The sequence below is a fragment of the Adiantum capillus-veneris genome, chromosome 1 (assembly GCF_014529385.1).
Source record: "Adiantum capillus-veneris isolate H3 chromosome 1, ASM1452938v2, whole genome shotgun sequence".
In the NCBI taxonomy this organism is placed as follows: domain Eukaryota; kingdom Viridiplantae; phylum Streptophyta; class Polypodiopsida; order Polypodiales; family Pteridaceae; genus Adiantum; species Adiantum capillus-veneris.
Genome location: NC_140931.1, coordinates 79,057,069 through 79,084,549, shown reverse-complemented (window position 1 = coordinate 79,084,549; position 27,481 = coordinate 79,057,069). Strand labels below are relative to the sequence as shown.

At 45.0% G+C, this 27,481-nt stretch overlaps 2 protein-coding genes across 3 annotated transcripts in view; one reads left to right on the top strand and one right to left on the bottom strand.

Annotated features, from left to right (window-relative positions):
• Positions 1 to 1,590: 1,590 nt before the first annotated feature.
• CSP41A (chloroplast stem-loop binding protein of 41 kDa) lies at positions 1,591 to 4,788 on the top strand. Its single transcript, XM_086517511.1, has 6 exons — positions 1,591 to 2,089; positions 2,225 to 2,346; positions 2,425 to 2,527; positions 2,669 to 2,810; positions 3,166 to 3,443; positions 4,411 to 4,788. Exons 1-6 carry the CDS (start codon positions 1,643 to 1,645, stop codon positions 4,582 to 4,584), a joined length of 1,266 nt encoding a protein of 421 aa, XP_086373637.1. The 5' UTR covers positions 1,591 to 1,642; the 3' UTR covers positions 4,585 to 4,788.
• A 1,078-nt stretch (positions 4,789 to 5,866) lies between these two features.
• LOC147465028 (nudix hydrolase 15, mitochondrial-like) overlaps positions 5,867 to 27,481 on the bottom strand; it is a 47,594-nt gene continuing 25,979 nt past the window's right edge. For both annotated transcript variants that reach the window (XM_086517499.1, XM_086517490.1), the window contains exons 2-4: positions 7,822 to 7,964; positions 7,620 to 7,739; positions 5,867 to 6,291 (exon numbers count right to left, since the gene is read on the bottom strand). In XM_086517499.1, the coding sequence (XP_086373625.1) occupies positions 6,082 to 6,291; positions 7,620 to 7,739; positions 7,822 to 7,964 (473 nt within the window). In that variant the 3' untranslated portion in view covers positions 5,867 to 6,081. The remainder of the gene's footprint in view (positions 6,292 to 7,619; positions 7,740 to 7,821; positions 7,965 to 27,481) is intronic.

The window sequence follows — 27,481 nt, the reverse complement described above, 5'->3', positions numbered from 1 at the left end:
GGTGGCAATTGATCGTGTTCTCACGGCATATTGAGACAGCCCGCTCATTGTGGAGGCTCCACTGCTCATTGTGGCAATCGATTGTGTTCTCACGGCATATTGAGACGGCCTACTCATTGTGGAGGCTACTCGTGTTTTTAAAATGCACAAGGTCCCCCATTACCGCACATTGATTTCCCCTGGTACTTTGTATTTTGAGACACAGTGCCAAGTAGACATCTATTTGGATAGCGTGTTGAGATGCCTCTTGATACGCCCCCTATCAAACTACCTCTTCCCTTGCTTTCACTAGCACTGTTTTGAAATGTTGCTATGGATTTGCTAGTGAGGTAGAAAGCAGCTTGAAAGGGGCATCGAGGGTGGCCTTGGGCACTTGAACCTTTTCTTTCCTTGGGAAGTTGGTGCGGCTTGGGGCATTGAAAGCATGGACACTTCTGAAGTTTCTTTGGAGTGCAAGGATAGTGGCTTGCCAAGGCTTGAACCTGCAAGATGGCACCCCCATGCTCGAGCACCAATGAACAAGTATGCTCATTAGAACTTGATCATGTGACTCTGGTTTTCTTGAAATATCATTGACGCCTCGAGGCATGTCCCATGAGGGACAACAACAATAGTTATACCCGACTTTACAATGAGGAGTATCTCATGTCATGCATTGATTGGGATGCGAAAAATGGGAAGGCAATGTTTGCCATTGCAGAGTCACTCACAAAGGAAATCTCTCTAGCCACACTAACTTTGAAGACTGCTAGTGGAATGTGGTCTAAGCTTGTCGGAATGAAACTTGAAGTTCCATGTAGCCTTTTCTAATGAAGGCAAATATGTTTCCTGTTGAGTTGAATATCGCCTCATTCATAAAGCGGAAGAGAAGGGATAGGATCCTCAGGACTAAACAACACAGGGTCTTGAATGAAGACCCCATCACGGGATCCAAGGAGGATAACTCTAGGCACAAAAGCAGAGGCACTCTCTCTCTCTCTCTCTCTCTCTCTCTCTCTCTCTCTCTCTCATGTACGATTTGTGTCACAAAATGGCTTGTGTACAAGCACTTTTATTTGTTTGGAAAAATTACCAAAATACCCCTCTAATTTGTGGAAATTCCCAAAACACACCTCAAATTTCAAAAATTCCCAAATTACCCCCAGTTTTTGTCATAAATTCCCAAAATGCCCTTCAAATTTTTCAAAATTCTCTAAATACCCCTGGTTGTGAGATGAAATGCCTCCAAAAATTAAAATGTTTGTAGATTTCCATAAGAAGACTGATTGTCTATCAAGACAAGATGCTAACTTCTAGGGGAGCTTTATTATTTTTAGACATAATTACCTTGTTTCAAGGTAATTTGTGACAAATTAAATGCCAAGCACTCAAAAACGGCTCTCAATTGTCCAAAAGGAGTAAAGATTAGACAATCTTGAACAATCCAACCAAAACAGATACAAAGGGTATTTTGGGAATTTTTGAAATTTGAGGGGTATTTTGGGAATTTCCACAAATTAGAGGGGTATTTTGGTAATTTTCTCTATTTGTTTATTAGTGCCAACGACCATATCCGCTGAAAAAAATGTGGATGAAAAGCAACTGCCTCCCCTCACACTCGCCTCTAGTCATCGAGCTCTTCAGCGAGAAGGGGGGAGCAAAGATGGCAATGCAGGCAACCGTAGCCATAGCAGACCATCACGCTTCACCCACATACGCAGGCCTCTCCTCTTCAAGCTTTGGCAGCGCATCACAGCTGCGACTCTCTTCAGCTAGCTCAAGCTGCATAGCCTCTTCTTCATCTCTCTTTCAAGGAGATGCTCTATACAGCTCATCTAGAGGCGGCGCCCTCCTCCTCATCAGTGGCTCAAAAAGGCGCACTCAACTAGGTGCATACCGCCCAGCTGCCTTCTTCCCCTCTGTAAGGGCTTCCAGCTCCGCTTCAACCCCTAAGAAGGTGCTCATCATCAACACTAACAGCGGTGGACACGCAGTCATTGGCTTCTGGCTCGTTAAAGAGCTTCAATCCCGTGGTCATGAGGTCACCATTTTGACGGTCGGTGATGAGTCGTCAGACAAGATGAAGAAAACTCCTTTCTCCCGCTTCTCTGTGAGTGCCCCTTTGTATGCATCTTCGTGGCTGGTGTTCTCTAGTCATAAAATTGAGACCTTTATTACATGCATGTACCCTATCTGAACAGTTAGAAGAGAAATAGCCTGTTGTCATGGTGATCTGCTTGTACAGGAGCTTAGAGAGGCCGGAGCAAAGACTGTTTGGGGAGACCCGTCCAATGTAGGTGCAGCTGTTGGATCCGCCTCGTTTGATGTAGTTCTTGACAACAATGGCAAGGATCTGGATGCTGTCAAGTATGCTTTTTTTCCTCGCCACCCTGACAATTGCCACTGCCATTTATATTAAAGTACCTATGACTTCAACTTTGTCAGGCCAGTTATTGATTGGGCAAAGGGAAATGGTGCCCAACAGTTCCTCTTTGCGAGCAGCGCCGGAATTTACAAAACATCCGATGAGCCACCGCATGTCGAAGGGGTCAGTATCTTATCATCCCGCTGTAAATAAAACAATCTCAGTAATTAGGCCCGGGCCCTCGTATAAGATGCAGTGCTAATTTGTGAGTGTCTATACTTATGATCCTGACCCTTGGGATTACACTTTATTCTTAATATACAGGATGCTGTGAAGGCTGATGCTGGACATGTGGGCGTTGAACAATACATAGCCAGTCTTTCGTTCTCTAGCTGGGCTTCTTTTCGTCCTCAATATATGGTTGGTTCTGGAAACAACAAAGATTGCGAGGAATGGTTCTTCGATCGTAAGTCCTTCCTGGCAATGTGCACATGAATCTGTATGCAGATTTATATACTCTACAAGGGAGTGGACAGGTCACATTGTATGTACAATGTTTACAAGCTGCATCTTGCACCAGGGAGGGGTTGCATCCATGACGTGGGGGCACATAATGCCCCTCATGATCAATGAGGGAAACGCCTGGTTGCATGGATCTCCTTTATTCTTTGCACATATATGTGCATTTTAATGCATACAGTTATAACTGGTGCTTGCACATCATTAGATAGAAGCTGTGTTGTGTAGAGAGAGAGAGAGAGAGAGAGAGAGAGAGAGAGAGAGAGAGAGAGAGAGTGTTTTAATAAATGGTCCATTTACAGGCATTGTTCGCGACAGACCTGTTCCGATACCATATCCAGGAGTGCAGGTGACGAATATATCCCATGTCAAGGACCTCTCGAGCATGATAACCCTCGCCATAGAGAACCCTGCTGCTGCAAATGGGACCACCTTCAATGCAGTGAGCGACAGAGGAGTCACTTTTAATGGGCTTGTGAAGTTTTGTGCAGCAGCTGCTGGGAAAGAACCGAAGATCGTGTACTATGACCCAAAAGCTGCTGGGGTGGATGCCAAAAAAGCCTTTCCGTTCCGAAACATGGTACTATACTTGTTCTCTTCTCTTTCATCCATTATCATCGATCCTGTTCCGAAAAGTCGTATTTTACATGGTTCCCTTCCATTACATTGCTCCTTTACTGCTATATTGATTTTCCTTCTCCGTGCTGCTCTTTCAAGCGCACGCATTGGTGGTAAAAATCTCCATACTAGCGACCGAGGTTGCTCTTACATTGAACTGTTGGTGTATGTATACCTGTATATAATATATGATCAAGATAAGTGGAACCTAAGAGGGCACGTATTGTGCACCGTTAAGTGCACATTTTATTGACATAATAGAGCAGCTTTCTGGCCCTGGTTCTCTCAGTAATAATGGCATTGTTGGGTTATGAGTCTATGAAGTACAGGCTATTTACTTCATCACAGAGCTGCTAGCTTGCACCAGGATTGTGTCAAGATGGCAATCTAATGTACCATATCTCAACCATCGAACCTTCAACTCTGGGGGGGAGCCAGCCGAACCAACGGTTTGACGATGGGCTGTCGGGATTTCTATTCAGGGACCATGGTGCTTGGGTGTTAATCCGCTCGAAGGGCTGATTAGCACCAATCCCCTACCTAGACACATTAGCTTCCGGGCTTTGCAATCATCAGTGCATGTTTCTTTGGTAATTTGATCAGGCCAGTAGCCTTCACGTTAAAACCTGACATTGTGAAGACAAAAAAAAACCTGGGTTTTTTCACATACAGGCTAGACAACAAGTTTGGTCGGGGTGCTGGCCTTCATACCGTTGTGCAAAGGGGAAAATATTCCCTGGGTTTTTTCACATAAAGGCTCCACAACAAGTTTGAAGGATGCGTAGTGTTTACTTTGTTAATGAGCCTGCAGCATGTGAGTTGTGAATGATTGTATGACATAGTAGGTAAAATCTGGTGAAATAGAAAAGCAGGTTTACTAGTTTACGACATGCAATCTCACATTGTATGCTTGCTGTGGTGGAGAGCAGCATTTCTATGCAGAGCCAAGAGCAGCAAAGGAGAAGCTGGGATGGAAGAGCTGCACCAACCTACCTGAAGATCTCAAGGAGCGCTTTGAAGAATATACTGCCATTGGGAGGGACAAGAAAGACATTAAGTTTGAGCTGGATGACAAGATTCTTGCTTCTTTGGAAACTGCTTAATGTCAGGACCTGCCCCCTTTCCCCTTTCAAGCTCTCTGTATTTTACTAGCTTGAAAATCGAAGTTTTGAAATCAACCATTACCGGAGAGGACCGATACCAATATTTTTGTCTCCTTCAGAGTTTTTCCAGTTTTAGGTTCAAGTATATTGAGGAAGCACTCGTTCTGAGTCGAATTTTTTTGAAGGAAGACAGCTTGATCGTTATTTGTTTGAGTCTGCCTTTTGATGAATATTAAAGAGCTTGTAATTGCAAACATCATTCACATTGATAAGTAGGCGTCGGCCTATTTTGCTATCTGAAGAAAGAAGGAAACATTGAAATACTGTTTTAAACTTTGATATTGGGCGGGCATTGAGGAAGGCAACATCCAATTCGAGTTTAAATGTCGACTAGATAGTCTCATCTGCAATTGTTTAAATTTGCTAGAATTTGAGCAGACACAAGCTATTATCTTGACAGCTCTATTTGGGAGAAAGAAAGGAAACTGCTACACTGAAAGCACTCTTATCTAACAATTGAACATGGTAGCAAGATACACTAGTTAATGATCAGAAGACTAGAAAATTATCAGCATGTCCTTCAAATTTTGTCATATTGTGTCGACTTTTAACTAAAAATTTCCAAAATATCTTCGTGTTTTACACCTAGCACTAACATCTCGTAACACACTATGCTTTGCAATTTCTCAAAAGGTAGTTCAAGAATTTATCTTTATCAGCAGAGAGAGAATCACCCGTGAAAACTATAGCAATCCATCCAAAACCAAGAATAATATGGGCAATCTTTAAATGTTAGGTCACATTAGTTATAGCTAGAAGTCACCAAACCTATTTTACCAATATCTGCAATGTTTGTCGTGCCCGCATGTGTGTGTGTGTGAGAGAGAGAAAGAGACAGAAGAAGAAGATAACTTCTAAGGTCATAGGCAACAATGCCAAGGGATCCTTGTGTAATAAGCAAAGGACATTCGAAAGCATCATTCCCTTCCTTACACAGTTAAGTTAGACCACAAACAACTTTTCCATGAACATGAGAAGCAGAGAGAGGTTATAGTGTCGTAGAAGCAATCCCAAGAGACCTCAAAGATGCACTTGGAGCTCGAGAAATGACACTTTAGAGGGAATTGGGATAGCGAATCTACCACACTTTGGTGATAGAAAGGATATTCTGAGAGAGACAGAAGAAGAAGAAGAAGAGAGTTTTAACGTCTTATTCACCACACACACACACGAGAGAGAGAGAGAGAGAGAGAGAGAGAGAGAGAGAGAGAGAGAGCACACATAAAAGACACCATGAGCTCTTCATTGGCTAAGGTGAAAGCCCCAATCTAGGATCAATCGCCTTGATATGGCATACAATGTAAGTTGAGTAGCAATTGCACAAAGCCATGCAACTACACAAGATGAACTAAATAGCTTATGAACAAAAGATCGACTGATGAATTGTGACCAAGAATTGGAAACAACTTTGTTTTCTGGATATAAAATTGGTGTGTGTCAAGCTGGAATATGGTTAGTAATGGGCACGAATTCAGGGGACAGTCCAAACTCTGGAGAACGCATATAGATGATTGTTGCACAGCGAATTAAGATAGATGCCGTCAACCCCCAAATGAGGTATTTTTGACTGTTAGCGTTGTAGTCGAAATAGTGGACACGATAAGCAAGGCCCATCCATTCCCTCTCCTCGCATCGATAATTTTGTTCCTGTCAAGTACGACAAAAAAGGATTACATAAAATTCCCATACCAAGTTTGCCAACAACTTGTTTAACAGCACAGCAAGGGGGAAAACACTTTATAGAGCGATTGGTCGATGTTCCTTCAGATTCAGAGGACACAAGAGTCGAGAATGTGGAAAAGGCTACAGAGCACACAAAGTATTTATGCACTACATAAACGTGTAAAAGCTTGTAACAGTATCTAAATAGCTGGTTTGCATGTACACCTTGGTACTACATCTCCTACATGAGGGTATATTCATTTCTTATCATATTATATAGCAATGAATAGCTCTTTCAGAGCACAACCTAAAATTATCATTTCCAGAAAACATTTCTTATCATATTTAAATTTTTTGATGTGCACCCATTTTGATGCTACTAAATGCTGTCTCCAAGAATGGAATTTGTAAAAGAGAATGGCGTAGGGCCCATGCTCGCATCTATATCTACTTCATACAATAGAGATATCTCCTTGTTATGGAAGTCCCATATTTTAACACTGGCTCGCTAAGCCAAACTCCGGTCTTTCACCAATCTGAAGAATGCATCTCACTCCCCAACACCCATGAATCGTTTCACAAATGGGGACATGGGCACAGAAAAAAAATGAAAAAGAAACATGAGCTTATGGTGGCTAGGCACTTTATGAAAATGGCCGTGGTGTCATTGCAAAGCCAGAAATTCCACACGTAGTTGTGGTCTGTAAAACAAGGAACAAGCTTATGACTAAAAATTGCGACAGATACCATCTTCTCTGAATCTGATATATTGTTGCAGATTATGCCAACAATTTCTGAATCAAAAAAGCCAGAAAGCTGATCAGGAAAACCAATCCCGACATTTTGGGTCTAGAGATAGGAAAGAAGGTTGAAAATGGCCATGGAAAAAACAATGACACCTACATCATGAAGGCATAAGCTGGGGAGAACTGCACAGGACCTGAATCATTCACATATAGCATCTTAATTTAACTATAAAGAATGTAGCAATTGCATTGCAGTAGCTCTACCAGAGAAAGAAAAAGAGCCCGCGTGGGCCCGGGGGTTTTGGGGGGGGTGGGTGGGTGGTCTATGCTCAAGGATCGTGGTGATGAACATTGCTGGCTGGGAGAGGAAAGGATGCAGGTCTAGGTCATCGCTGAAAATGTGAGGGAAGCAAGTTCAGATGTGAGCAAAAGCTGAGCACTCTAGTAGTGCGTGGTGCTCAGATTCTCGAACTTGCAGTGAGCATAGTGTGCAGAGGCACAGAGAGAGAGAGAGAGAGAGAGAGAGAGAGAGAGAGAGAGAGAGAGAGAGAGAGAGAGATCTTTTACCTTAAGAAACATCTCAAGTGGTGCATCAAAAATAGCATCAACTTCCCCTGAGTTTGGAGTGAGAGAGAGTTTACTTCGATCGAGCAGCACAGCAACCACAGGTGTCACTCTTAAGAGATGCTGTTATATAGAAACACAGGAAAAATTACTAACTATATGAACAGTGTAAAGCTAGTGTCATAATTATCAAAAATCATTTGACCTTTGATAAAAAGGGTTCAAGGTATGTCACTACTCTAACTACTGATGAGTCCAAACCAATTTCCTCTTGAGCTTCTCTCAGGGCAGTTTCTGCATTGTTGGCATCCTCCTCATCTCTCTTTCCACCAGGTAGAGCTACTTCACCTGTAGAAACCCGAGAAATGAAGAGTAAGAATTTAAAATTGACCCCAAAACAACGTAAAATTTTCTTTAGCTGTAAGAACCCACCATTTGAGACCATAAGATCCAACGAAGACAAGAGATACAGAATTAGGCAAGAAGAATTAGCATTAGGAGATAAAGAATCTCATATTAAGCCAGATACCACTCGGACATGTCAATTACAGATACACAAAGGAGAATCTACAAGTAATCAATACACATGTGCCAAGAGCCATCCTTCTTCTACACTAGAAGCATTGGGGAGCAAAAGGTGAAGAAGTAGGTTGAATCAACAATTTTTCTAACAGCTCCTCTTCTTGGCTCATAATCTCTTTCTATTGGGCCACAATAACCCTGTATGGAGGTCTATTTGGTGGGGTACAACCTAGCACCAAATCTATCGCATGATCCTCAACCCTCTCCGGCGACAACTGAGACAGTAATTTAATAGAGAAACAGTCACTAAACTCTCGCAAAAATGCTATCTTTCTTTATCTAACACAGGTAAATTTGATTGACAATTATCTGAAACGTCACGTGCAAAAATCAAGTACACAAGAAGATGATTTTTAATTACAGAAGTGATAGCTAGAGCTGATACAATGAAGACAGACTCTCCTTTTAGCTTTACATCCAAGATGTGAGTTTTGCGCCTATGCTGCACGGTGACCTTTTTGTCCAACATTCCATGTACACAGAACATCTACGGGATTCCCAACAAAGCATCGCACCCTTCCAAAGGCATGATATAAAACTCTTCTGTGTCCACAGAAGACTGAATATGCAGATGCAACATTCCAATGAAGGGTGCCAAACCTACCTCAACTGTGTGCCCCATCTCTTCAGCTTTGATGCCCAACTTGATAGCCAACTCTGATGAGATAAAGTTTGCCTTTGCACCTGGATCAAAGAAAATAAGCGCTCTTTGATCCTTGACTTTACCCATGCTCTACGAGTTTGGTCTATCCTCCACCATATCTGGCACTAAACCAATTGTGGGTTTGGGCTTCTTTCCTTTCTTGTCCTCTTTGTCATCTGAGTCAGCTCACCGATTCTTGTTTGGACAATCCGCAGCAAAGTGACCACGTTGCTCGCAAATAAAGCATTTACCCTTAGCCATTAAAGCCTTCTTTTCCTCGAAAGACTTGTGCATAAAAGGCTTCTTCTATTTCTTGGCCTGTCCTCCACGCGTCTCGGCTGAGTCCTTAGCTTTCTCTCCTTTTCTTGGGAAGCTTCAGGAGTAGCTTTTGCAAAGGGTTTCTTTGCTAAATTTTTCTTTGACTCACCCTCTTTCACGTTGCCTTGGAATCCATTGTCTTCCCTTTCAACAAGGCATGACCAATGTTGGCAACCTCCATTAGCCGAGTAAGGGTGGCCACCCTATTCTTTGTACAATAGTTTCTGAGCTCTTTAGGCAGCCCACAACAATACTTCTCTATCTATTATGTCAACGGCACAAATCTGTAGAAAGTTACTGAAAGCAGCGCTTTACAAAACTTCCGATTGTAAAACTAAATTTTTGCAGGTAGCTACATTGAGTTGGTGCCAATCTGTCATGACATCAAGTTCAACCTCATTTGACATCCATGCAGATGCAAACATCTGTTTGAAGTAAAATCATGTGGCAGGTGCCTATCCTTGCATCAATAAAGTCGTCCACCATGAACGTTCATTTCCTTTTAAGAAGCGGCAGCTTTCCGGACCTTCGAAGCCTCTGTAAAATTCCCCCCTGTATAAACATTATCAAACTGTTGAAGGAAGGTAAGAGCCTTATCTTGTCGTAGAAACCACTGAAAGTATCAAGCTTCACAACTGCACCACCTTCTTTGTATGGTTTTGGCTTGTCAAGCACTGTCAAATTGTCATAGGGAAGTGTCTACAACATGGGTACAATGTTGGGGATCATCTATGCTCCTTGGCCATTAGCATTTTGGCTTCCTGATGTCATATTTAATTGATGATTGGAAAAATCAACCATAACAAAATTGCCATGTGGCATCCCAAACTGACCCTACGTACACTGAAACCCTGATTGTAAGCCGATATTACCATTCAAGGGGTTTGGCATCATGTCCTGCATACACCCAAACACTGTTTTTGGCATTTGCTGCTTATTTCTAGGCACATGACCAACCATGCTTTGAAACATAGATGCACCTCCAAAATACCTAGGATGTACCATGGGTAGTGGAAATACCTGATACATAGCGTAGCAAGTAGTTCCTTGTCCATGTAGACCAACACTTGGACGCTCAAAGTGGCTGGCTCAACTCGAATAGCCTCAGAAATTGGCATCCTAGCGTCCTGTTCATGGACTAAAAAAGTTTGCCTTGGAGCCTCAGATGGCTCTGCAACATGCATATGCTCCTTGTCCTACTAGGTCGCATTTGGGACCTGCCCTTGAGACTCAACGAGCTCTATTGGATGAGAAGGTTGCGTGGCCCGCTATGACACTGGTGGAGCTTGCAGAAAATCCATTGTCAAATGTAGCAAAATTGAAATGGTAAAGATCTAGGTTTTACACTTCCACAAATCTTTTACTTCTTTTCCTTGGCTTAGTAATTGCTTTTAGCTTAAATGATGGTTCCTTTTACTTTCCCTAAAGAGAGAAAATGAGAGAGAGCAATAGAGATGTGTAGAGAGAGAATGTCTGATATATGAATTACATTGCTTGCTTGGGCCAAAAAAAAATAAAATAGGTTGATGATTTCTGTTGACCAGTCTAATTTAGCATGAGTTGTGTAAGATTCCTAAATTTTGGGTCTAATTTAAAAATAAGAAAAATAAATTTCAATATCTGTTTGCCAGATTTTGGTTTAAAATGCTTGTTTGATAGTGTTGTAAGGCTCTAAAGTGAAAAGCAAGGTCGTTTCCATGTTCCAATAGATCAGACGGACGTTTGGTTCAGTTTTGAAAAAATCTATTTTTTAAAGCTTTTTATGCTTTTAGGTGCTTTTTTCTGCAAAAAACAAGGCCGGATCTTTAATCTACGAGTTCCGAGGAAGCTATGGTTTGATTTTGTAAAAAACTTCTTGTCGAGCGCTTTTCACGCTAATTTTAGCTTTTCATGACTTTTAGTGCTTTTTAGTGAAAAATGAATCCGCATTCTTATTCTAGCAGCGGCTGAGGGAAACCCGTGGTTCAATTTTAGAAAATTTTGCTTTTTTTCCTTTTTACGCAAGGGCCCCCCACACCGCTACCGATGTGGTATTTGCTTTAGATTGTGTAAATGCAAGTGCAGACTCCACGGACTCGAATTTTAGCTGCGGTAACGCCTCAAGACGAGACACCTTCGGGGCTGATTTGATGCACCTTTGGATCCTTCTCAATGAAGGGTTGTTGATGGCCACCAAGGGGTAGATCTGGGGCTGAATTGCGCTCCCAATGTGAGAGGAATGAAGGGCTCAAAACTGGCTGCAAAAACACAGATCCAGCACGCAAAATGCAACAAATCTATTGCATAAAGCACAAATCTTGATGATGCCGATGATGGACAGCAATGGGAGCACTCGATGCCGGTGACGAATGGCCAAGGAGAGGCTCGATGGGCTGTTGAAATACCGAACTGCAACAAGAATGCTAGTGAGTGCAAATCCCAGCCTTTTTATGGGGACGGAAAGGGCTGAAATCTGAAAACGCTAGGGCTGATCCGCTGCAAGCTGATCAGAAAGCGCTAGGCTGATCTGGAGCAAAGATGCGAGCCCTTTTATGGTGACGGAAAGGGCTGAAATCTGAAAACGCTAGGGCTGATCTGTTCCAAGCTGATCGGAAAGCGCTAGGCTGATCTGGAGCAAAGATGCCAAGCTGGTCCGCAAGTTGCAAAAACGACGAGGCTGATTTGGGTGCTCACTACTCTGATGCCAAAACGCTAGGCCTCTGATTCCCTTTACAGATGAGGTTTGGGGCTTAAAATCTCTGAAGGGCTAGGTAGCGTAAAACCTCTGTCAAATTCATTAAGATAAATCATACAAATGATTTATTAATAAGTTTGACCGAGGTAAATTTTTGGGTGAAACGGTCGCACGTCTACCCACCCGGGAATCCGATTGACGTAGGGCTCATTGGATTCCTCTAGCCTAAAACTACATGCATGTCATGCCAAATGCCCATCGTAGTGTAGCAGCATCTCTCAAAATGCATATACAAAGCATTTATGCAAAAGGGTTCCAAAAGTGGAAAATTGGATCTGGAAATCGATGAAGTGTGTCCACATGGCACATAGAACCATGTGCATGTGACATCCATAAACCTGGGATTCTGCATCAATCGAGTAAACACATTCACAGCAGCAACCAACTGTGTCCTAAATGCATCCTCATCTAGTTGCCCAATCATTATTCCTTGAGCTTGTGCCACATTCACATCAAAAAAAGGTACTGGTGGCCTCAACTTTCGCCAACCTCACTGTAGGAATAGTCCGTCTTTCATGTGAAGAGGAACCCTCTTCTCTAGTGTCATTCGTCATGCCATGGTGGAATTCCAAGTTCCTGTGCTTTGTGTCTTCGCCCAAAACAGACCAAGGCTTACTTCTTGAGGTAAAAGTGATGTTGTCCCAGCGACGTAACCATGAAACCGGCCTATAGCCTTACTAAAGGGCGGTAAAACTTTGGCTTTCACCCGATCTATATGTTGTTTAGCGTTACTTGTACTTCATGACACAAAGTAACTTCATGAATACACCTATGACTGAAATTCACCACTTCAAAACAATTCACAACTTGGTAGCTAGAGCGTTCCCAAGTAGACAACGACACCCTGTAGGCCCCAAAGACTGGCGCCCTTTTCGATATTTCTTTATTCTTATTGCAAATAAACGACCCGAACACTTTCACCTGACTCTCACCAAGCTGTCCTAACTTGTCAAGGGCTGTAATTGCACGTTTTCTGTCACAAACTGCTGATAAGTCAAGCCACTGAAGATTGGAGCCAACCTGCAGATCCCGGTTGAGGGGCCTTAACCCTAGAAGAAGCAACAGAAGAAGTTTTACCAACTTGCAAAGTCTTGCCAAGTAGCCTATTACTAAAGAGGAGTTCCCGTCAACTTATGGGACCCCGTTCCATGGGGCCCAAAGTTACTAAAGACATTAAAACCAAGCAGGACACACGCTTAGAAAAATGCATAGCCAGCTGATGACGTGACAAACCTGTACGGATTTTCGGATTTTGCGATGACATGCTGATGTGGCAGACCTGTACGGATTTTCACAATTTGCACTGGCAACTTTTGGGCAAGATGCTTTTTGGGACTAGATGCTTTTGAGTTTGAAGCTTTTCATGTAACTGCTTTTCAAGGCCAAGGGCCTTTAAATATGTGCACAGGGCCCATTCTCTGACACTCTTACGGGTGAAGGTGCAGAACGTGAGTACTGGCATTGTACCGAGTTTAAGTAATATAAAGAAATATCGAAAGGGGCGCCAACTTTTGGGCCAGTGCTCTCTCAGGGTGGAACTCCGCCACTCCCCGTCTCGTGTTGTGCCTCTCTTTCTGTTCAGTTGTTATTTGAAGTGCTTAAAGTTGTTCAGTATGTTCTTTGCCGTTGGCACGTGGTGCCAGATACCACTGTCTCATGATAGTGGTATCAAAGCTTCATGCGTGTGTTTTTCTGAAAGTATACCAGTCCTACCAAAGAGGAGACAGAGTAAGATGGCGCTTCCAAGTTTCACATAGAAATTTATCAAAGAATCTTCGTGCCCCAGCCTCAGACTTGGATTTACTACCACTCCCACCCTTACTTCATCGCGCATCGGGCGCGCTCCCGTCTTCATCGCTCTGTCTTACAAGGCATAAGCCATAAAGATCACTTCCAAGAGACGGATCAAGGATTTTTCAAGTTGCTCTTTTTCTCAGAGGCAGTGCCATGCAGTGGTGGAAGTCTATAGCTACCAAGCCGCACACTCCAAGGACTTGGCAAGCTTTCAAGAAAATTTTTGCCTAAAGTTACATGCTTTGTGAAATCTTTCTTTGAAGTGTAGCTTCTGACAGAGTGGGGGATCCTGAAATGCTTGCCACGAGAACCCTAGCAGATTACAACTTGCAGCCTTTAGACATCTTTCAACAGGTATCTCTTCTCGAGTTGATAACCTTGGAGGTCCAGTGCGATTGGTATGTCTTGAGACTACCATCACCGCTACAGGAACACTGTCTATCCGAGCGCTTATAAACCATGGTGCAATCGGCTACATCCTTATGTTAGAATTCTAACCCTAATTTTGGTGCACGTTTTAGGATGGAAAGCCAGTCGTCTTTTTGAGCTCGACTAATGTCGAGAATGCTTTTCTAAGTTTGAATTTTGTATGAGAACTTGTTTAAGAACTTGTTTGGTGATCTTGTTTTAAATTTGTTTGAAATGGATGGTATCTGTTTTAAACCCGTCTTGGCGCCGATTTGAATTGTTTGACTCTGGTTTTAATACTACTTTCAATGATAGGTGATTTAATTCCCGGGTGGAGTAGTGAGAAATATTGTTTTTGTATTGTCTGAACCTCGGAACGATGCAGGGCCTTTAAATATATGCAGAGGGCCCATTCTCTGGCACTTTTCTCGGTGAAGGTGCAGAGCATGAGTACTGGCATTGTACCGAGTTCAAGTAATATAAAGAAATACCGAAAGGGGCGCCAAGGTTTGGGCAGTACACACATTAAATCTATGCAATGGAACTTAAACTAGTACTCGCTGCTGTTGCCCGCATTCCCCCTCGCCATCGTTGAATTTTCCCGCCCTCATGTAGCCTCTTCCACCCCCACCTCCTACGCGCTGCTATCCTGCCCGCCACAGCATGTTGTGCCTTGCACGTAATTCCCCGCCAGTCCTCAGTGTGTTGCCCCCGGCCCAATACATGCACACTGATCACCTGCCCAACACTTGCCAGCTCCATGCCCGTGTGAGAGTGCACGTGTGCGAAAGAGAGAGAGAGAGAGAGAGAGAGAGAGAGAGAGAGAGAGAGAGAGAGAGAGAGAGAGAGAGAGAGAGAGAGAGAGAGAGAGAGAGAGAGAGAGAGAGGGCACAACACCAAAACGCTGGAGATGGCAAAAAGGGGCGATCAATCCCCCCATTGACTACCAGAGTAAGAGACCCAACACTGACACAAGATGGGGCACAACGTGCCAATAGAAAAGAACAGACTGAACAGACTTTTAGCACTTCAATAACAACTCAACTGAGAGAGAGAGAGAGAGAGAGAGAGAGAGAGAGAGAGAGAGAGAGAGAGAGAGAGAGAGAGACGACACGCGACACGGAGTGGCGGAATTCCACCCCAGAGAGCAAACCTTGGTGCCCCTTTCAGTATTTCTTTATATTGCATCAACAAAGTACAAGCCAGTACTCCAGACTCTGCACCTTCTCCAGGAAGCACGCCAAAGAATGAGCCCATAGCCTCATGTCTAAAGGTCTTAGGCCCAAAAGCAGTTTACATGAAAAGCCTTCAAACTCAAAAGCATCTGGCCCAAAAGCAATGCCCAAAAGCTGCTAGCGGAAATCACGAAAATCCGTACAACTGCCACATCAATAGTCAACGCAAAACGCGAAAATGCGTACAGGCTGCCACATCAGCATAGTCAGCGTGAAACGTAGAAATCCATACAGTTCTGTCACGTCAACAGTCAGCGGAAAATCTGGGCTGTGTGTGGATGGGTCTTGCTTTATTTATATGCCTTTATGGACTTCTTCTTCTTCTTTTGCTGTTGCTTGCTCTTCTTAGGGTTTAGGTCCCTTGGCCGTGATCTGAAGGTTGGCTATGTTCTTCAGTGACTGGATACGTCAGCAGTTTGTGACATCCCCCCTTCTTGAAAGAAAGTAATCGTCCACGATTACAACATATCTGCAAAACAACTCAAATTAGCTCAAAAATTTCCGAGGACCATTCAAAGGGACATTCCGAGGAACAATCAATTTGCTCTTTTTTTGTTAAGGAGTTGGCTTCTCCTTTCGTCCGAATCGGAACTCTTGATATTCCGGCGTAGTAAAATTAGCCATCACACCCAGACCGCATTGATCTTCCGCGGGTGTCTTGATGCACTAAAATTACATACGCAGGCAATCTCATCCAATTAGGAATATTCAGTGGTTGGCACATCACAATGCAACACAAATGCTCACATATGCATGTTACAAAACATATAAACATAAAGTCGCCGATGAACACTCCCTCGCAAATAACCATCGAGGTCTGGGCCATGAGTTGTTCAACGACTCCCTCGTCACTCCTCCCGCAAATAACCTAAAAAGGTCAGGGCCATGAGATATAGAGGCCTTTTACAACCAAACGCCCCCCAAACCGCAGCCTGCGTCGTCCTCCCGCAAATAACCTAAAAAGGTCCAGGCCATGAGATATAGAGGCCTTTTACAACCAAACGCCCCCCAAACCGCAGCCTGCGTCGTTTGGAGGTGCTGAGAGTAACCACTGCTCAGACTTCTTAATACGCCCCACGCAAATAACCACAAGGGTACACGCCATGAGTAACAACAACAATACTCCCCCCGTAAATAACCACAAAGGTCCGGGCCATGAGTAACAACAACAATACTCCCCCCGTAAATAACCACACGGGTCCGGGCCATGAGTAAAAACAACACTTTTCAAACATTTCAATACTCTCCCCGCAAATAACCACAAGGGTCCGAGCCATGAGTATGAACAAGCATTCTCAAATATCATTTCTCGGTACTCAACCCGAGAGTAAAATCACCAATCATTGAAACCAATATTAAAACCAAAGTCAAACAATTCAAATCGGCGCCAAGACAAGTTCAAGACAGATACCATCCATTTAAAACAAATTTCAAACAGGATCGCCTAACAAGTTCTCAAACAGATTTCAAATTTAAAAAGCAATCTCGACATCAATCAAGCTCGAAAAGTCGACTGACTTTCCATCCTGAAACATGCACCAAAAATTAGAGTTAGGTTCCTTCCATAAGGTCGTAGCCAACCACAGCATGGTCCATCAACTCTTGGACAGACAATGTTCCTCTGGCGGTGATGGTAGTCCCAAGACATAGCAATTACACCGGACCTCCAAGGTTATGAGCTCGAGAAGAGACATCTACTAAGAGATGTCGAGAAATTTCAAGATTTAATTTGCAAGGGTTTCCATGGCAAGCATTTCATAATACCCCACTCTACTAAAAGTTGCACTCTGAAGGAAGATGTCAGAAACCATATAACTTAGGGCAAAATTTTCTTGAAAGCTTGCTAAGTCCTTGGAGTGTGCGGCTTGGTAGCTATAGACATCAACATTCGCATGGCACAGCTTTTGAGAAAAACAGTGACTCGAAACAAATCTTGGATCCTTCTCTGGCAAGTGATCTTTTTGGCTTCTGCCTTGTAAGACATGAGCAGTGAAGACAGGAGCGCGCCCGATGCGCGATGAAGTAAGGGTGGGAGTGGCTAATAAGTCCAAGGTAGGAGCACGAAGCTAAAATTTCCAATGAACTTTGGAAGTGCAATCTTGCTCTGTCTAGACCGGTATGCTTTCAGACAAGCACACGCCTGATGCTCTAATACCACTGTCACAAGACGGGGCACCACGTGCCAATAGAAAAGAACAGACTAAACAGACTTTTAGCACTTCAATAACAACTGAACTGAGAGAGAGAGAGAGAGACGACACGCGACAAGGAGTGGTGGAATTCCACCTAGAGAGTATTGGCCCCAAACCTTGGCGCCACTTTCGGTATTTCTTTATATTGCATCAACACAGTAGAAGCTGATACTCCAGACTCTGCACCTTCTCCAGGAAGCATGCCAAAGAATGAGCCCATGGCCTCATATTTAAAGGCCCTAGGCCCAAAAGCAGTTTACATGAAAAGCCTTCAAACTCAAAAGCATCTGGTTCAAAAACAATGCCCAAGAGTTGCCAGCGTAAATTAAAGAAATCCGTACAACTGCCACGTCAACAATCAACGCAAAATGCGGAAATGCATCCAGGCTGCCGCGTCAGCACAGCCAGTGTGAAACGCGGAAATCCGTACAATTTTGCCAAGTCAACAGTCAACAAAAAATTCGGGTTGTATGTGGGTGGGTCCTGCTTTAGTTATATGCCTTTATGTCACTTGGGCCCCATCGGACGAGGTCCCATAAGTTGGTAGGACTTCTTCTTTTTCTTCTGCTACTATTGCTTGCTCTTCTTAGGGTTTGAGCCCCTCGACCGTGATCTAAAAGTTGGCTCTGTTCTTCAATGATTGGATACGTCAGCAATTTGTGACAAATACAATGTGTCAGACTGCGTAAGTGGATACACCCCTCGGCTCCCTATATAGGTGTCTAAGGGGGAGGTAAAAAACCCCACGACCCAGCAAGAGAAACATAAATGTACGTGGGCGGCCGGACAAAGATGGGTGGCCGAACAGCATATACAAGCATGAGTGGCCAGCCCGGAGACACACTCGCCGTACATGTATGTCCTAGACCTGTGTGTGAAGCAGCAGAGTGATGTAAACCTAACACCCCTCTCAACACCGGATGTTGAACAAACCGCATGAAGCCGAGGATGTGAGGCAAATGATGATGTCTACTGTGATGTCCACCGAAGGACAATACTCCGACGAACTCCGTGAGCGTAGCAGCAGTCTGGGGTGTCCCAACCTCTGAGAGATCTCCATGGTAAAGTGTCGTCACGAGCAGTGTAGCAAACTGTTGTACTCCGCCGATACAGGGTGGTGAAGATACTGCGTGAAGGTCCCCAACTGCGTGTGAAAACATCTCCTTGTCGTAAAAGAAGTATCAATAGACCTGTGCAAGTGTCCTGCCCAATAGGATCTGTGGTGTTTGTAGTCAAACAGTCTGGAGAAAATGGAGAAGCCTAGGAACCATCATGAGAATGACAGGAAGCCTGTCAATGCATGAACTTGCAACCCAGGGTGGCCAGGTGGCTAAGTTGTGTAAAACTCCAAGCACGCCAGATGTAGCAATCTGCGCCGTAAATGTCCTCGTAATCAAGGAAAGCTAGACTGCACTGTAGAAGCTACCGTAAGTTGCAACAGTCACCGAGAGACCGCACGGACCACCACTGGATGGTGTCCTGTCAGTAGGTAGGGTAATCTAAGATGAGGGGAAAGCCAGACTCAATAGTCTGCGCAGTGAACGGCCTCTGAGAAGAGGTGTGATCAGACCAAGCTGTCTGCACCGTGATCATCCTGTATAAAGAAGGGAAGCCAGACTGAGAAGTCTGCGCTGTGAGGCTAGACCAATTTGTTTGCGCCGTCTTGCCCATATCTCCTACCTCCAATCCTCCAATGTCAACCAAAACAAAATCTGCACCAACAACGCCACCAAACCGCGACTGGTGTGGCTCTCAATGTGAATGAGCTCGGAGTGGCCTATTGCCCAGGTCGAGGGATAAGTTAGCTATAAGGTTACCAAGGGTGAGTGTAAGCAACTCCGAAGGTAGCAATCCAAATGATCAAGAGTGTAGCAAAGCAACTGCACTACCATCCAAGCCAAGCTCCGGGTGACTCACCGATGTCGAGATCCTCGGAAGAAGGTATTATCAAATAGAGTTCGAACAGATGACGGCCACATGACGGCCAAAGTGATATCGATGAGCCCGCTCGATATCCGACAAGCTCGAACTTACTTCAAAGGATGGCATCATGGTTTCGACCCTACTACACATGTGCTCCAGGAGGAGGCCAACTTGCCTATCTCGATCTGCTTCCCAGGCCTGAGGAGAGAGTACCTCCCTCTTCTTGGTTCCATGTTCGAGACAGTTTTGGAGTCACCGCGCACTATACCTTCAGTTGTGGCCAAGGCCACAGGTTTATCAACTGTGCGGGTTCTTGTTCGAGACACACTCCCTCCCGAAGGTGATATTGTTGCCTCGTGTGAGCGGGGGTTGGATCGGACAAAGTGTGGAGTATTCGGGTCTCCTGAATCAGTGCTTCATTTGCAGACAGATGGGCTACTTAGCAAAGGCCTGTCCTCGCAGGAGATCTCGATCCACAACGCATGAGCAGCCTCCCAAGGCTGAACATGCCCGACAGACAGATACCCAGGACACACAAGCTAGTACCTTGACAGAGGCCAACAATTAGACACTTGACAGTTGGCAGCAGGTGCCTGGCCGTCGCCGACAGGGAGGGGCTCGTTACACTGCTCCCCTTGGTGGTGGACCTCCCGCACCTCAGCAGCATTGGATTCCGACAGGAGCAAGACCCCCTAAGGAGGCTCCCACCACCTTAGCTCCGCCGCTGCCACCTCCTCCACCCTCGAACACCTCCGTTCCGCCTCCCTCGTCTCCCCCTCCTCCGCCTTCACCCCACCTCCCGCTCCTCTTCTTTCCCTGGTGGGGCCCTCAGCCTCAACTCCCTCCATCTCAGCTCTGCCGCTTCCCCCTCCTCCACCCTCAAACACCTCCGTTTTGCCTCCCCCGTCTCCCCATCCTCCACCTTCACCCCACCTACCGCTCCTCTTTCCTCCGTGGGGCTCTCAGCCTCATCTCCCGACCCATCCCACACTCCTCCTCAGACGCAAAGGACTAGACACATCTGCAACGAAGCGATCTCTTTGTAGTGCTTTCTCTACAAGCCGCATGGCTCGAGAGGGACGGCCACATCAAAGGCCGCCACTTCTGGTTCAAACCTCTCCTTTTGCAACAGTCCCTCGAGGTTTGACCAGCTTTAACATTCGCAGACGATGGGACTTCTTCGATTATAGCTTCACACGCTTCCTAGGTGATTCTTCTCCCGGCTTGGAGGAGGCTTGCTTTCAAGTCCACATCCTCTTTCTAGCAGCTTGAGGCACTGAGGCTCTGGATACAGAGGTAGGTTTCTCCTTTCCGTTGTGCGGTAGGAATCCTACAGAGTGGACCCTGCACACAGTTCTTGATTGGCTCCAAGTCCAAGCCACTGAGTTCTCACACCACACAGGGGACCTAGGGTGACAGATATGGTACAATCTACAGACACTTTGGCCTTTAGCCAAGTTCAGTGAGATGCCGCCGGATGTAGCAGGTTGCAAGTGTAAGGATTCTAGTTACTAATCCTTAATTAAGTACTTAAATTCATGATTAAGACTTAAGAAACTAAAACTTGACTCGAAGATAAGACTTAGAAGACTCTGTGTTTGATTGATGAATGAGTTTTGAAACTATTACAAGAGGTCTCTTATATAGAAACTGAAGAGACACATGTGAATAGGTGTGACCCATCATGAAGAGACATATCCTTTAGGCAAATAGACATGCCTTTAGGCGAATAGACACATCCATTCGATAAAGAGCCGCAGCCATTGGTTGAAGGGGCATGACTAGTCGTCGAAAGAGTGTGGTTGTTGGTGAAGAGGCATGACTTTAGAGCGAAGGGTTGTGACCATTCGAGAAAAAAGGTCCTCCTGAGTTAGTCACATTTCGCATTGAATCTGTAATGAATCAAGAAGACTGTATAATGTAATAACAAGTCACAATCATGACATTCTCTCCCATTTAAAAAAAAGCCCAGGGTAGTAGAAACTCTAGGAGAAGGAAATGTATTGTTGTAGTGCTTTTGCATCCAAAGCTCTTTCTGTTAAGTCCTACGTTGAAACGAACACGGAGATAGGATCTCACGGCTACACAAACCGCCTACAGATACGCGTCGGACGAACCACCCGACCATAGCCACCATCCGGCAGCTCCCCCGTGCTGGGGCCAGCATCCGAGGATGTAGGCGTGCACCTGTAAGACCGAGCGTCCCATACCACCTGGCCTCACCTCCTCGAGGTGACCTCGCGCACTCCTAGCCTCGCGGGCTAACCACTGGCACTCTGCTAGTGGGGTCGATAACTGCAAATGAGGCCTTGGCCTCCCTTTTATAATAATGGCCGGCCACACTCGCCGGGTTCACACTACGTCCGCCCGGACACTGGAAGCCCATCCCGACGGCATCTGGGCTAGATCCCCTCTCCTGTGAGCGGGACATAACATACTTGCCCCCTTAAGAACCATTGATGTCCTCATCAATGAAGTGGCGATACTAAGCCTTCAAAGCTCTAACAGGTTCCCAAGTAGCAAACCTTTCAGATTGACCCTTCCATTTAATTAAGTACTCGTCATAAGCCTTTTGGAGCGAATGACGGGTACGATGATCTAAAACTGCTTCTGGTTCTCGAGGAATATACTCAGTTTGCATATCTTGCCATACATTTTCCTCGATAGGCACCACAACCTCGGCTTCGCCCAATTTCTCTTTAAGGCGGCTGACATGAAACACTGGATGTACACTAACATCCGAAGGAAGAGCCAGCTTGTAGGCAACTTGGCCAACATTCTTTGTGATCAAGAACGGACCACAATATCGAGCTGAAAGCTTATAATGCTTTCCTGTTCGCATAGTCTTGGAATCCTTGGGTATCTTCATATAGACCCATTGTCCCACATCTAGAGTCCTTGGAGATCTCTTTTGATTAGCATAAGTAGTAACTCGATCACGAGCCGTTCTTATACTATCCTTAGCCAATTCGAGCATTTCCTGCATGTCATACAGGAAATCACGAGCTTGGCGTTCCTTGACTTTCTATAAGCCAATAGCAATTGGGGATTTAGGCTCAAATCCATACATCAGCATGAATGGGCTAAATCCAGTAGCAGAGTGCTTGCTACTATTATAGGCAAACTCTAACTGTGGAAGATACCTTTCCCAGTCAGATTGCCTATGAGAGACATAGGCTCTCAACATGTCCTCTAACGTCTGATTCATCCTCTCAGTTTGTCCGTCGGACTCAGGATGGTCAGAAGACGACATACTCAACTTCGTCTGATGATGAGCAAACACATCTCGCCAAAATCGGCCAGTGAACTTAGTATCGCGATCACTGACGATATCTTCTGGGAGACCATACAGCTTATAAAGCTGATCGACAAATAAAACCGCCAACTCATGTCTTTTTACTGTCGACTTCGTTGGTATAAACTTCGCCATTTTTGTGAGTCTATCGACCACAACCCAAATAGCGTCATTGCCCCGACTAGTATTTGGCAAACCAACGATGAAGTCCATGGAAATACTCTGCCACTTGGCATTTGGGATTCCAATGGATGTAACATGCCAGCTTTCCTAAGGCGCTCTGCCTTATTGACCTGACACTGAGCGCATCTCTTCACATAGCTCTCTGTGTAAGAGCGCATTCTTGGCCAATAGAAATATCGCTTGACCAAAGCATGTGCACGCCTACGTCCTCGGACGCTGGCCCCAGCACGGGGGAGCTGCCGGATGGTGGCTATGGTCGGGTGGTTCGTCCGACGCGTATCTATAGGCGGTCTGTGTAGCCGGGAGATCCTATCTCCGCGTTTGTTTCATGGTATCAGAGCCGGCTTGGCTGCACGAAGGACCGTGTGCACACCTACGGAACGGTTCGGGTCGGAAAACCTCAATTTTGCATAATTATTAGTGGTTAAATTGCTGAAATTACCTACTTTTCTTCTCGAAAGCATGTTTGCAGGTAAACAATGAAGTTCGATTGCTGATTTTTTATGAAACTCAGCAATTCAATGGGTGGGAGTGCTGATAATCAAAGGATTTTTATCGAAACTAATGTATTTTATCATTAATTTACTGTTTTCGATTAAAATTCAGCATATGATATATTTTTACATCTCTCTGTGGATTCTTCTCTCTGTGCGACGCATGGAGAGAGAGAGGGAGAGAGAGAGAGAGAGATACCTCTATGTTTGTTTCCTTCAGTTTGCAAGGAACATTGCAGGAGAGAGAGAGTGACAGTTTGCGCAAGGAGAGAGAGAGAGCCAGCGTGGCCTCTCGCGTGGATTGCACAAGCGGGCAGCCTCCTTTCGTGTGTTAGCCACAAGCGGGCACAAGTCCCAAGGCGCCCCCTTTTATAATAATGGCCGGCCACATTGGCCGGGTTCACACTACGTCCGCCCGGACACTGGACGCCCATCCCGACGGCATCTGGGCTAGATCCCCTCTCCTGTGAGCGGGACATAACACACGTCATGACACTGTTATTGACCATAACTATTTTGCCAAACTGAAAACTGATCATATCTGCATCTTTGTCAAAAGTATATGTATCACATCTGCAACTTGATTAGTGTTTTTGTCAAAGTCAATTATAACTTTGAGCTTTTTCCAAGAAAAGATTGAATGTTTATCTGCTTCAAGTGAAACTATTGGTAAACTGACTTTAGTTTACTATTGAGTGATAACCATTTGTTGGAAATCTGTAAGGTATTCCATTGGTTTGTCTGGAACAGTAAAATCCTCCTGAAGGAATGTCGTAAACTGAGACAAAGTAGTGTTTGGAGGTATATCCATCTATAAGGGTTATCTGTGGAACAAGTTGTGTCCAAAGATTCAATTGCAACGACGAAAGTCGTGCTGCAAGAGTCTGTATTCGTTTTATTCTTTGCACCGCTTAAGGTAAGGACTGGAATCTTCAAGTTTGAAGGATTATCATTGACCACTGCATTTGGTATCTGTTTAGAGACAGACTTTATTCTGCAAGGGCATTGAATAGGCGAATTTTTCTGCCTGGATCACGGCCAAAGAAGGGGTCATGTGCTTATCGGTTGTCACATAAGAACCAAAACCTTCTGAATCTTCAGCTATTTCAACAGGTAATAAGGCTTCCAATTGAGAAGTAAGAGATTGAAGGAGTTGTTGCCTCTTAGACCTCTGAAGGATCCTCTTGCACGGGTAAAGGATCAATAAATCTTCAATTTTACCACCATCAGACAAGAAAGACTTAAATGTAGGGCACGCGAGGAGAAACTTGTCCAGTGTCGCGACATTCACGACCGAGTACTGGACTATGGTTGGATATATGTGCCACTAAGTAAGCCCATCTTGATATTGCTGATGATCCTTTGGAAGCTTCATGTTGCTGCTTTTTTTTGCTGATGATTCTGATAAGAAGTCGGTTGCTTAGAACTGTAGCCTTTCCAAGAATATTCATGCTGAGACTTTTGTTGCTCGTACGAAGGTACTTTGTGTCTAGTTGTCTCCGAGAAACCATGCTTTGGGTGAGAAAGTTTGGGATGCGTAGGCTTTTGTTTGAGTGGTTCTTCTTGGTCAACCACTGAAGCGTCGAAAGAAGATGGCAGAGAAGCAGCATGTGTAGTCCGAGAAGCAGTAGAATGACTTTGGGAAGAGGTTTGCGTCTACATCTGCTCCAAGCGAATGTGAATTGATGCGAGACTTGTCGAAATTGCTGCCATCTCCTTTTTGACAACAGCTATCAGTTCCTCGAGTGGAATAGCGTCGTTGCCATCTTGTGATTCAGTCATGATGACTGCTTTGAGGGAATAATTGGAACTGTGGCGTGACGATGTGTCACATACAACCTGTATTCCTACAGTATGGGGTTGGCCTCTGGAGCGGGTAATGGGTGTTGTGGAACCGATTCGGAAAGAGGGCTCTCTGTTGCAGGTGCCAATGCGGGAGAGGTTCCGGTTCCGGGAGAGGCTCTGGTTCTAGTTCCGGTAGAGGCACCTGAAGAACAAAGTGCGGGCTGGTTTCCAAGAAAGTACGTCAATGTAGCTTAGGTATTGCACTAGCACGCGGAACTCGTCGGCGTCAGCATCCATGCAGCTGTGAGCACGAAGAGGAGCACCGGGAGGCAGTGATGGTGAGAAGGGGCTGTGTTCCTATGGCGTGGCGCTCCTGTTGTTGAGAAATTCCCATCGCTGGCAGTGTTGTAGCCACATCAGCACTAAAAAAAAGTCGGGCAAAAATTGATTGCTTGCTGGCTGCCGTGGGCAATTCTAATCGCTTGGCTGGTTTCCGTACACGAAGCGACACGCTGGCTGGCTCGTGGCCCATCGCTGGCTGAATTAAGCTGCCCACACAGTGGGTAAATTTGGGGAGGGCCAACCAACTTTAGACGTCCACTTAAGCATACAAACTTTGGGATGTTTTATTTAAGCTGCTCACACAGTGGGTAAATTTGGGGTGGGCCAACCAACTTTAGACGTCCACTTAAGCATACAAACTTTGGGATGTTTTATTTTTTTAATGTTTTAATAAATTAACACTGCTGGGTTGAAACGTCAAAACAGACAGCGTAATGTTTTTGCAGCAGCCAACGCAAAGAGGTTCAGTGCAAGTAAGTTCGGCAACCAGTGGGTGTGGAAATTGCAGTGCCACGGGGTGTGTGGGGAAGGGTGCCAGAAAGGGGCACACCCGATGTGCGACCCTTGGGGGGAAGGGTGCCACCTGAGTGGAGGGGTGCCTTCTCTGGTGCCCTTTCGCAAAGAGATGCCCTTTTGATGTGCAGCAGCTAGCAAAGAGAATTCAACCACCAACACAGGGAGAGCTACATCCGCGAAGAGACACCCGTATGCGAAAGGGTGAGATCCAAGGGAGATGAAGTGACCGCTTGCAGGGTCAATGCCCTTTTGCATGAAAGGGTGCGTGCACAAAGGGGCGAAAAGGTGTTTGGTACAATATAGTTAGTATAGGTGATAAACAAATACCAATGTTACCTCATACTGTCGGGAGAAAAATTGCATTCCATCTTTCTTATGCTTCCACACAATGCTGGGAGAGGGGGGAGAGGGTAGCGGCGAGGGTGAGAGGCTCACAACCTTCAGGTCCCGAGAAAAAAAATTGCTTTGATACCACTGTAAGGATTCTAGCTACTAATCCTTAATTAAGTACTTAAATTCATGATTAAGAATTAAGAAACTTAAACTTGACCCGGAGATAAGACTTAGAAGACTCTGTGTTTGATTGATGAATGAGTTCTGAAACTGTTACAAGAGGCCTCTTATATAGAAACCGAAGAGAAACATGTGAATAGGTGTGACCCATCATGAAGAGACACATCCTTTAGGCAAATAGACACATCCATTCGATGAAGAGCTGCAACCATTGGTTGAAGGGGCATGACTAGTCGTCGAAAGAGTGTGGCTATTGGTAAAGAGGCATGACTTTAGAGCGAAGGGTTGTGACCATTTGAGAACAGGGGTCCTTGGATTAGTCACACTTCGCATCTGAATCTGTGATGAATCAAGACGAGTGTATAATGTAATAACAAGTAACAATCGTGACATCAGGCACTTGTGGTGCATTTGTTTGCTGACACTCAGAGCCTCCCTTGCTATGTATTTGTATATGAGGATTCTTGGACAGAGGATGTAGCCCTACGGGCTGCACGCTGGACCCCTCTGACAGGATTGCAGGTGGCCATGCTACAGTGCACGGGGCTAAGTTGGCAGGTTGGGAGCGGCTATGCATGACTATGGGGGTTTTTGATGTTTGGCAGCACTCAGGTTTTGTGAGACCCCTAGACAACCTTTCTTTTTCTCGCTCTGACCGCAGGGTAGGAGGACTGAATCTATCTCAGATAGATCACTTCTACGCCAGTGACAACATTTCTCACAGGGGCGGGTCTGTTTGCATCCTGGCAGGGACTACTTTTTCTGACCATGCGCCAATGATTCTCACAATGACAGATAGGCAAAGGAGGGGGGATGTGATGCTACGCATCGCCGAGAGGATCTTGCTCGATCCAGAGCTTAGAGTGTGAGTGGAGGCACTTTGGACAGAGTCTATACACACACGACAC